This window comes from Amborella trichopoda, chromosome 10, assembly GCF_054954075.1.
Source record: "Amborella trichopoda isolate Santa Cruz 75 chromosome 10, AtrichopodaSantaCruz75HAP2 v2.0, whole genome shotgun sequence".
NCBI lineage: Eukaryota > Viridiplantae > Streptophyta > Magnoliopsida > Amborellales > Amborellaceae > Amborella > Amborella trichopoda.
The window spans coordinates 37,526,339-37,539,035 of NC_142345.1; the positions used below are offsets into that span (position 1 = coordinate 37,526,339).

General features: G+C 35.4%; 1 protein-coding gene across 1 annotated transcript in view; it reads right to left on the reverse strand.

Annotated features, from left to right (window-relative positions):
* LOC18427561 (Threonyl-tRNA synthetase) overlaps positions 1-12,697 on the reverse strand; it is a 65,418-nt gene that overhangs the window by 12,427 nt on the left and 40,294 nt on the right. Inside the window, exons 15-16 of the mRNA XM_006836610.4 lie at positions 951-1,037; positions 231-323 (exon numbers count right to left, since the gene is read on the reverse strand). Of these exons, the coding sequence (XP_006836673.3) occupies positions 231-323; positions 951-1,037 (180 nt within the window). The remainder of the gene's footprint in view (positions 1-230; positions 324-950; positions 1,038-12,697) is intronic.

Here is a 12,697-nt window from a genome sequence, read left to right on the forward strand (position 1 = left end):
AACTGTGTTATTGTGATTAATCTCATCGAATAATACACGGTCCATCTAAAAATAAAGTAAACCTCCCGGAACACATAAAACAAATGTTAAACAACCTCTAAATCCCACAAATATGATATAGCAACATGTCAAGTGAACGGAAATATAGCAAAGAGCACCGTTTAGCTATTAAGCATGACTAAAAATGAGAAACACCGACAAAAAATTGCATAGCTTATGTCGAAATTTACCTCCCAATCCCTGCCAAACTCATCTAACGCTTCCTTTAATGCACCCTCCGCCTTATCCCAAGTTTCAATATCTCCTAAGTACTTCTCAGGCCTCTGATATACCATAACAAAGCATTAGAGTAAATTGGAAGCCACTTCTCCAATCCAGTGAAATCCCTCATTATAGCTGTGACATATATAACCATCTATAATATAAACTTGGCAAACAAGCTGGAAAACACATTAACTGTAAAAATGTAATATGCACATCTAGGAAAGATCATTTTTGTTTGGAGCACACGTAACCTCCAAATATTCATTACAATACTTTAATGCAACCTTCAGATGATCCAACGAAGAATAAATATGACATTTCAAGGGGAACAGTATTTTTTTATTAAAACTAGGTTCAAGAAGTCATTTCAATTTGAACTTGGAAAATTTTGGTTGATTTCAATTGTTGTGTTACGGAAGGATTTTGAGTAAACATTCACAAATGAAACCACTACCAAAATAATGAAAACAAAAGAATAAGTTGTCTTATTCGGTGAAAAGCTAATCAGGAAATTGACTATTTTACAAAGGTCCCAGACATAAGACACGTAGATCCACTCAACAAACAATAAGTTCAATTAGTTGATCAATGCACAACATGCCATCTGATCTCCAACGATCGAGCTCAGAGTATTTAATCCATCTGTAATGAGGCAGAAAACAACAATACATGACACAGATGCTTACCGTAGATAGCTCCAGCTCAAAGGTGAATCCAAAAGTATCATACACATGCTTTATGAAGTCTAAGACACCCCTAACCTCATCTTTTATCTGCAAACAAATGCAATGGTACCATTTGAATACCGCAATAAATCACCTTTGAATAGCATAATTGAATAGGAACATTTAGCCCACGAGAACACGAAGATAACTTCATTTTCAATACTGACAACATGTACACAGAAACAAGGTAACCAGACATGACCAAGTCTAAAACATTGACAGGAAATCTCATCCGTGATCCATAAGAGGCATACAATGGTGATCGGATTTGTACAAGTCGGGGTTCTTAGTGTCATAATCCACAGCAATATCATCAACTATGTTTTCAAAATCTCGCATTTTATTTCTCTATATTGTTGAAGTGTACTTGTAATGATGTGATAAGACACACCTCATGAGATGTTTCATTCTTTTGAGGAACTCTCATATTTACACTATGGATTAGAACTGGATTGTTTATGAGTGACCTAAAGCCAACTAAATCCCAATGTTTTGGCTGCAAGACTGGAGTTCAGTGTCACTGAGCAAGAAATTGAATTCACCACCTTCTTTCTCATACTCAAGAGGAGGGCATACTGTACCGCTCAATATCATGCAAACCTAGGAGAGGAACTTCCTGACAGAGTCTCTCAGCAATCAGACACCTCATAGGTGTGTCATCTTCTAATTAATGTGTACCTACTGCTTTCTCATTAAAAGTTGGCAGACCAATTTGGATAACTACCTGTTATTTGCACCTGCCATAGTTTTCCATGCTGGTGACACAAAGGAAGGTTGTCATTCCTGCCCAAGTATGAACCCAGTATATGGATCCTTGATGAAGCTCTGATATGTTAAGCATAGGAGTAAATCACTTGGGGTTTCTTATTAAAATTCAAAAAGGAAAAAACTAAAGGTTTCTTGCGAACAGCACAAAGAATTTCATGGAAGAAGAGAGAACAAACACATTTTTAAAGGAATTGGAACTTAGGCTTCCATGCACAACCCCATTCAGATATGATAGCATACATATACAAATTATAAAGATACCCGAGGACATCTAGTCACTCTAGTGTCCTCAACTGAGTAGATTGGTAAAAATAGAGCCAAACAAAGCATAATAAACCGAAATGTTTCCACATACATTCTCCTTGCAAGCCCCAATATTGAGCAAGTGCATCCTTACAAATGTAAAGATAAAACAATCACCAGTAAGGTCACCTATCGCCATGCTTCTAGAATTATTTGATGTTAGTTAATTTCCGAAGGCACTAGTTTGCGCACAAAACTCCAATTGGCATGCTCTTGGTCTTCTTTTGAAGATTTTAAAGAGATTTACAACTACTATCTCTATGTATTTTGTCAATTTCAGGATGTAGGCCTCCAATTGGAGCCAAAATGTTCTTGATAAGATTAATAACAACTTCCAAATCTTGTTAGTTATTTGTTCTTTAAGGTATTAGGTGGAAGATGATGATCAGTTAGAGTTAGATTAAAGAGCAAGTCTAAACATTTTCTTTGCACTTCACTTTCTAGCATTCTGAGAATGCACATTTTTTTTAAAGAAAGAATTTCAGAGAGGTTTGAGCACCCAGCTTTTATGTCAAGCAATTATTGGCGCTTGCTCCTTTACTTTTCAAATATTTTTCTAGTCGATAATCGTTCCTTCATCCATTATCTAATTATTATTACTGCACAATGTTCACTGACTTGGGTAATGTACTCCTGAAGGGGGGCACATTACATACTATATGATGTACAGAACTCATGTTCTATAGAGATTTGTCTGAATGGTACAAACCTCCGCTCACTTGTCTGCAGTACTCCAGCAAATCCCTATAGTACTAGCCCGAGCACTGCACATGTATCAGTTAAAAAGAAAAGGAGGGGAGGGGGGGGGAGGTTTGAAGTCTGTTCCCCTTGTTTTCTCCATTTTAAGGTCTGAGATCCTAAAGAAACTGATTCCAGCTGAAATTTAGTTCATAGACCCATTTTTCGCGTGATCTATCCACTAGATAGATCAGATTTTAGGAAGAAACCAAATTTGACAGATTTGAGAGATCAAAGATTTCAACCAAGGTTTTGCGCAACTCTGAAAAGATGTGATTACTTCACAACGGTTAGTCTATCTTCAAAGAAATTTGTTCCCAAAGCCTAAATTTGGTTTATCTATGTTGGGGTTTGTGGCCATTAAAGGCCTTGAGAGCATATAAAAATAAAATAATCATAGTAGACGTGCACCCTCCAATGGGAGTGTTAATTGACTGACCTTGAGGTTGGGCCCTAGGTCATGTCCAAAACCTTTACCCTAGGGCATAAGGCATTGCTATCGAGGGTTAAAGTGGGACATCCCTTGTTGAGTCGGAGAGATATGCCCAGGGATGATGTGAGAACTAGAAGAGCTTCATGGTCTCCTGCGTGCGATTGCAAGCCTATGAGGGCAAGGGCCAAATCCTCAACAACCACCACATGACATGTTCATATCATAGCCACACTCTAATAAGCAGCCCTGTAAAGAAGGAATGTTGTACATGTGTTTAAGAGATTGTTCCCTTACATTGTAAGCAATATGTGCATCTGCATCCTTATGGATATGACTTGCTCTGAGGGGGAGAACCTAAAATCTACATACTAGGTTGGTGGTTCCACCATTTACTAGCCAGCTTTAATGGACCAATCATGAACCCCTACGATTGACTGAATGATGGGTTCCGTTGGGTTGGTTTGAGAAGATGGTTGTGAATTACGAATCCTAGGACAGGTGGAGTGCCTCATAAAATCATTTTTCCTAGCCAATTGGTACCAATCCACTTCTAGTTTTGTTTGGAATGTGTTTTAGAATTTTTGAAATGTCAAAAATGTTATTTTCCAACCTTATTTATGATTTTGTGATTTTTATATATTTTCAGAAATTTTAAAATTTATTTTTATGCATAAAAAACTCCTAAAAGGTCGGTTATGATATTTTTCAACTTATAAGGGGCATAATGGGACCCATATGGGGGGCCAAGGGCCCAGCCCCACATGGGTGTGGGATGCGGGGCCCAAATGGCGCACAAGTCCAACCAGATATAGTTGAGATGCCCATGTCCTTTATTTGTTAAGGATATTTTCTACAAAAAAATTATTATGAATTTTGGTTAGCTATGGAAACCTTCTGATTTCCAAATTAGTTAGGAATTGGACCTTCTACTTCGACTAAAGTTTTCTAATGAGATTAAAAAGTTTGTGAGAGAAAAGGGATCTAATTATGTGGGACTATGGAAGGCCCCATCCTAGCTTGAATAGAAGTGGATATGAGTTAAGAATCTGAGGGATAATGGTTCCTACTCAATCATGATAGCTGATTTGAATAAGGGACAGCTTAGATTAATTCTTTCTTTACACCACAGGTTGCCTTATGAGTCCAAAGATCATTTGGAGACTATTTTGAGTATGGCATACCCTAGGTTCCACCTGAGCACTATAAATAGGGGGTGGATCTTCTCATTCCAGCAATTGCAGTTTGGCCTCTCTCCTCTTTCCTTCATGTTATTCTCTCTCTACCTCTCGCTAGCTCTCACAAGGGTGGCACGCCCCACCCATAGGGCCTAGCCCATAGAGAGTGGCAAGCCCCACCTATAGGGTGTAGCCCATAGAGGTAGCACGCACCACCTGTGGGCCGTGGCCCTTCTTTTTGTGTTGCGTTAGAGGCAGCCTAGTCTAGTTTGAACTGGTCATTTCAAAAGGGTGGTGACACATTGTGGCATGCCCTAGATTAAGGGCTGAAAAGATACCCAAAATAGTGTTTGTGATCATGCTCGCATACTCATAGTATTACTTGTGTTGAAGGGTATTGCCAAAATTGCATAACAATTAGAGGACTCAAGAAGATCAAGGAACCAGTGCGCCATCAGTCAGGCAACTGGGTGTAGGTGTACTATGTCTAACGAGGGTGACCCTAGGCAACATTCAGGTAAGTCTTCCTAGCTTTATTTACAGTTCTATTTCCAATTTAGTTCAGTTATTTCAGTCCTTGATTACTATTTATGTGTTACAATTTCTATTTGAACGAGGATTCCTATTTATAGAGGGATTCCTACTTGAATCATGATACCTATTTGATTTAAAAACTTAGCTTTATTTTTTTGTGTATCAATAAAATTATATCTTCATTTTAAGGCAGTAAGAGATGAAGATCCAAAAGTTGTATGTAGGTTTTATTTTATGTTTTCTGTTGTGTAGTTTGGCATTGTAAGTAGAAGTGCTCAATTGTGAATAAAAAGAAAAAGAGCAATTTTTTAATTTACACCCCGGGAATCCTACATGACCACCACTTTCAATTTGTCCAACTATAGGCTGTCTCACAAAAAGGCAAAAAGAAGTCGGACTTGTGAGATTTCAAATTTGGATTACTATTCGTCTAAATTTTTCAAGAGCTTAGATCCCCTAGATCCAAACTCCAAAGCCAATTCTAGTTTGGGGTTTTAGATTGTAGGTTATGTGGCCTTTCAAGGCCTTAAAGCTAATAGTCTTATGCTCAATGGAAGTAAGAAAGAGATTGAATTTGGGTATTTCATACACTGGGGGCCAGATTCATATACCCGAGTATTTGAGGCATTGAGAGTATACATTTTGAGAGTATGAACTCTCAAGGAGGAGTGAGGGTCACCTCCCAGTCAAGACTATATTGATTAGAATACCTCATAATTGATATGATAAGCCCTTCCATGAAATGTGCACCCACAATCGTATGGAGAAGCCATTCTTTTATAGTGTTATCCGACTTAGAAGATCTAGTGCACATGTGCTTTGAGAGTATTTGAGTAGGAACATGTCCCACAGGAGTGCACCAGTAATCCATTGAACCCCCGATGACGGAAGCTCTGGCTCAGCGACTTTGATGTGATCAATTATGTGTCCTTGCCACAAACTGTGGAACATAGACCCATTGGGTCGACTTGAGACACTGGTGGAATGTCATTCGGCTTAGCCCAATGGAAGACTCCGACTAGTGTTATAAGTCTAGAGATCTCATTTACCTTTGGCCCAAATTAATCTAAAATTTTGAGAAATCGTGTAATAATTTGAGAAATCATTTAGAGAATTTTTTGGATTTTTGAAGAATTTTTCAAATTTCTTTAAACAATAAAAATATGATTTTCAAATTTGGTTGACATAAATACCAAACAAGGACATTCTATGGGGATGCCACATGGATCCCAAGTGGCCATAGGGATGCCACGTAGCACCCCCATCTCCCCACCGTGGATGACATCATATCCATGTAGGGACCAATTTGTCATTAATACTTTTGCTGGTATTATGTTATAATATGTTATCTTGTTATTTAAAGTGTTATATATTTTTTGACTTAAGTCTGATTTAAGTCACATGTTTTTTTTGCTCATATGTACCATTTTTGGCATGTGTGAAGTCATCGAATTTTGAGAATTAATTTAATTCATATTATTATCCACATATGATTTGATAGCATGTGGGTATATCTTATGTGGCACCACCTTATGGGCTTGACCCATATGAAACTTTAGTGTTGTTAAAATCCTATTGACGGTATCATAAGATATTTTATTCACATGTGTGAATGTCCCATATTACTTTTATGCCCATGTCCTTGTATTTTATTGACTCTAAAAAATTATTCCAAAACCATGGGCGTAAGTGTAAACATGAATTTGGACTTAATGAGAAATAAAACATGGAGCTAAGGGCTTCAAGGTAAAATGACTATAAACCTAGGTTTTAAGGAGTGAAGGGTGTCAAAAGCTCATCCATTGATCTTGGTGATAAGATACGGATGAGTAGCTTGGATAAAAGCCTCTCATGTGCCATTGATCTAAGGCATCAAGGATCAAGGATCAAGATCAAATCCATCTTTATGATCTAAGTATAAAAGTAACTTATGGGATCAATTATAACCCCAACTTGAGTATTCACTTCAAAGAGAGAGTGAGCCCCCTCGACAAATATGTGGCCACCCATGAGAATATCTTCTTCCTTGAGCTTTCAATTGAAACACTTCCATGGAATAGTTCCTCATTTATGTGATCAAGCACATACTATTGCTTCATTAAGGTATTGATTTTTCTTCGTTTATTTTTAATTCTTACCTCATTTCCATTATCAAAGCTTGCTGTAATTCTTAATTTACAATAGTTTTCTTCATTTTAGTCATGAAAACTTGATATTTGAAGAGTCTCAAAGCAATAGAGTAGTCCATACATATAGTATGTATAGATTAGCTTGCTTACTCCATGATCTTGAGTAGTTTCAACTTGATTTTCTTGATCTTATCTTTCTAGAATTTTTACTAGGACTATACAACTGATTAGAGGTTTATTTTATCATATTTGAGCATAAAAAATAGTCCCTTGAGTTCCCTTTTTAATGTTGAAAAGTTCGTGTGGTCCCTTATGGACTACATGGAGTAGTTTCACCATAACTTCCTTATTTTATGTAGTATCTCTCTCTAACTTTGAAGGACTATTTTGATACATGTCTCTCATGATTTGATCCCCATTAAGTGAAATAAAAGTGATCATTTGCTTCCCATTGGATTGATTTCCTTGAGTTATTATTATCACCAGTGCCTTAGACAATGGGACAAAATTAAATCCTCAAAAGGTCATTTCGTGGCCCGGGTACAAAGGGTTCGAACCATGGTTTCCCCATGTATGTTTACATGTTAATTTGATGTATTTACAGTTATTAAATGGATTCACGATTGGTTAAATTGAGTATGTTGTGTGTATATTGATATTGGTCTTTAATCTTGTGATATGAACTTTAATGCTATGCATTATTGTTTATGCGAATTGAAATCTTATCGAATTATTATGATCTAGTGTATGATGTGTATGAGACATTATGATATATGATGAGGATGAAGAATGAAAATGAAATTATCATAATTTTGATATAATGAGGAATTGCGAGTGCAAGTCATGCAATATATTGTAGAGATGTACATTGTGAATATTTGAATATTGTATTGAGCTAATAGTATTTTTTAGTAAGGGATTTGTAAGGGACCTATTAGGGTTGAATTTTATTTTTCAAATGTGTATAAACCATGTCTGTAGGCTAGAATATATGTATTATGGTTTTGTATTGAGATACTCATGCATTTAAACCCTTGAGTTTTTATACAATGGAAAATTTTTAAAAGATTGCATTTCTAGCTCATTGGTCTTATACCACCAACAAATGGTATTAGAGCAGGGCTTAAATATGTTCCCGTAGTCGTCCTATATTGTGTATAATTTAATTTTCAAATTGAATAAACATTTGATCATGATTGCCATGATGTATGTGCTTTGAATTTGAGAATTGATAGTGTCATTGGCATGAGAACTGTGAATGAATATTTTTCATAACTGTTGTATATTTGTGAGCGAATGGTAGGGCATTCAATACTTTATATAAGATAATAATATTTGATAGTATTTTGTGTTATTGAGTGTATCTTCATATGGAAAAAGTATCATGACCATATTGCGTATATTTTGGAAGTTATTGACCATTTATTAAAGTGTGCCAGATCTGAGAAAGACATTTCCAGGAACTGTATACCCTTTTCAGTGCGAGTTTTGATCAATCAAAACTTATGGGAATGAGTTAAGATCACTTTGTACTTTTGAGGAATCGAGTCTAGTTTAAATGTATTTTTGGGCTCATAGGAAAATTCCCCATCTTTGGAAAATTATGGTCGTTTTACTTGAGGGGTATCATACTGTAATTTCTCCTATACAAAGAAAAAATTGACCGAATCTTGTTGTTTGATCCACTTCGGACCATTATTCAATGCTACTTTCTAAATGAAAGTTGTCTAATTTTGAGTTTATTTTATCTGAGAACAAGTCTCATGATTAAATGATGTGTAAATTTAAAGTTATGTCCATTGAATTGGACCGTGCTCATCCTGTAAAACCAGAAAAACATTATTTCTTATATCCAATGTGTGAGAAGGGCATGGGTACTTTATATTTTTGTACTCCCACTATAAAGTATAAGTTGTTGAAAGTCCTTGAGAGTTCTTAGGGTGTTTTAGATCAGTGGCAGGGTTATATAAACTCCACCGAATCGTGCTTGTTAAGTTTTAATACCTGAGTCTTGGTCTAGATTCGGACTAATCCAGGATAGTGTGTGATGAAATTGACAACAAGACTAAAGATACATGTAGATGGATGAGACAATGATCATAGTTACAAAAGAGATAAATAAAGGGTGAAACCAAATCATAGATTGAAGACAAAGGTATTTTTGGTCACTTTAAAACCATAAGACACGACTTCTTTCTACTTATGAGCATGATTTTAATATATTGAGAATTCATTTCTTAGAGAACAACCATTTTTGTTTTATGAAATCATGTAATTAATTATTGGTAGAATATCTTGGTGTATCATATGTGTTTAACAATTGGAAGGTTTGGACTCGTCACATAAACTATAAACTTGTATTAAGTCGATACTTACATATTGAGATTTTGAATGCTTGTGTCCACTCTTATATAAGCTTAAGACATATGGCATAAGCTTAAGTAATTTGATTCTAGATCTATGATCTATGATTCAAATTACCGATTCTATGGATATGGCTAATTCAATATATATGGCATGTGTAAGGATTGTACTTGTGATTGCTTGAGAATTATGAGATATGATAAATGTTTATTATTTGTGAGTTGCTTCATGATTTGAGAACTCATGAGATGCATCATGAATATGATATTGACTAGTCCTTATGGTGCCTCAAGCTACATGCTTCATTATTTCGAGCTTTCCTAAATGATGAGATAATGTGATGTGTTATATTATCATATTGTGAGTACTTAGTGATGCATGATCTTGCCATAATTCTTATGTGAATAAGTAAATATGGTACTATGTTATGAATAACATATGAGGATTATTACATGGCACGTTAAGCTCAATGGTCATAGAAAAAAAAAAAAAAGATTTTCATGTATGAGATAACATTTTCCTTTAAGTAGCTTGTACTTCACTATTTTGGAAATGGAGATCAATCGAACGAAAATGTATCTTAAGTATGGATTGTAATAATTAAGGAAATGTGATGAAAGTGACTTTATCATAAACACTTGTTTTTCTGCACGAGAATTTCTATATTTAAAATTTTTTAACACAAGAAGATGTTAGAAACCATAAAGGGGACTCCACCCCATTTTGTGTATTGCTACTTTGTATTGTCTTCCTATTAAAGAGTTATGACTATGCTAAACTCCATGCTTTTTCCATTTTGGAAGATCACCCTTAAAGAGGTTCTTTTAACATTATGGTATAACCACATAACCGTGTGTCGTAATATTTTGGAGTATCTTATAGTCATCAATCTTTGAATAAAGTCCTTTTTTAAACCCTTAAATTTTTACTTAAAAGTAAACTGCTTTCCAAGACAAATTCAAGTTATTTTGAAAGACAACCATGTTGGTTTCAGTGGGAGCATCTTTAGTAAGTCTAAGTAGTAAAACCATACCATCCTCAAAGAGAGAACGTTGGTATTGCTTTTGGAAACACTTATATCTCAAATTAATATCACTTATGAGAAATTTGGACGAGGCATTGAATAATAATGATTTGTAAATAAAAGCCGAAAGGAGTGTTTGACCTCTTATTTGAAATTGATCATTTTATAAATATAAACTCATGGGTTGTTTTCTTCCGCTGCATTATAAGTATTATTGTTTTCATTTAGTGCCACAGTGAGAAGTTTTAAGTCACTTAAAGACATGCCACTCGTTAGAGTTGTGAGGCATCTCTTTGATAGACTTTTGAATTTTCAATGATTAATTGTGTGACATTGTGGTAATAAATCCTCACTTGACTATACATGCATTTCATGCCATGGTGATCATATGCAGTCACTTTCACATAGATGATCTACTAGATACCTTCTAACTGTCTCTAAAAGGCTAGTAGGCCTTTTAGTAGAGTACGCATAAGCCACTTGAAAATGTTTTTAATAGCATGTGAGACCTTATGTAGAGCCACATATTTATATATGGCTTATGATATGATTATATGATGATAAGGACACCTCATTTTGTGGGCTAGTCCCACTGATAGTGACTATCTATGCAAGGACTATATGCATATGACTTAATGCAATTGGTTGTTTATCATGAGATAATTTGTGAGATTAAATGTAAGATAAATCCAATAAACTTTGATAAGTCTCACATTACATGAGATATTGTCCTAATTGATTCGAACTTATAATGTGCTTGGTCACTTAGACATGTATAATTGAACCTCTCTTGATCTTGGGATTGGATCTAATTAACAGGTTCATGATGGCACCTGCTAGCCATCTAATCCGAGTATAATATCAATAAGAGATTGAATGTATTGAATGGTGAAATGCTTGAAAGTCGAAGCACTACTCCCACACCTTGGTTTTGAATAGATAAAGTACTAGTTCGTGACTAAGGAAACTTTGAGAACAAAACATGAGATTAAAGCATGACTTTAATGAACTTTTGTTCGAGTAAAAATCTGTGTTACTTGAGAATTGATATGTGCATAGAGTTCTGAACTTTTGAGCACACGAATAAATGTTGAGAGAGCAAGTAAGAATATAGATGTGAACATATATGTCAATCTTTATGAGCATAAATTGTCATGAACATGCACATAAAAGTTTGTATAAAAGTGATTAGGAAACCCGAGAATACATAGGAGATATATAAGATTGGTGATGGAGAGACTATAGCACATAACATATATCTTGTTAACCATTTTGCCCATAAAAGTATTGTATTCTTTGCCATGCCATATGTTCCCATATTTCTTTTCCTTTAGGGATACACATTGCATTATTAGAATATGTGATTGTTGAAGATGAGGATTACTTCTGCAATTAGCACCTAGTAGATTAGTATGTCAAGCATTGATATGAGTATGATGTGAAATGTTGACATATAAACTACATGATATTTGAATGTGGATGAAGGAGATCGAACATGACATTTAAATTGTGATTTGTGGTTTATGTGACATACATCAGACATAGAAAGAGTTCATGACAATTTGCTCTGGCGAATGCATATGTTTGAGCACATTGCTTTTATTAGTTCAGGACTATTGATTGTGTTAATGGACCATGTTGATTGACTAAGCTTATGGAGCATACAATGGTTTTTACGCTTGTGCAGATATGAGATTGAGAAACGTAACTTGGTTGTTGATACTTGCTCCATTGCTTGATATGAGTATTACTTTTATGGTAGAGAATTGATGTTTTAAATTATTTCGTTGTGTATAAGAATGAGAGAGAAAATCATTTAAAAGGCCTCAAAAGGCCAAGTGGGAGAATGTTGGTTATGTGGCCTTTCAAGGACTTAAAGGCAATAGTCTTACGCTCAATGGGAGTTAGAGAGAGACTGAATCTAGTGCAATGGGGCCCAGATTCATATACCCCAAGTATTGAGGCATTGAGAGTATACGTTTTGAAAGTGTGAACTCTGAGGGAGGTATGAGGGTTACCTCCCAGTCAAGACTATATTGATTAGAATACCTCATAGTTGATGTGACAAGCCAGGGCTTGGAGAATCCAATCGAAAATAATAGAACTCCAGTATTTAAAAAAGTATTCGTCCTGTATGGAATGGTCGACTCATGGGACATGAGCCCATATCCTGACATGAGACCGTTCCATGGCATGTGCACCCACAGTCGTATGGAAAGCCACTCTTACATAGCATTATC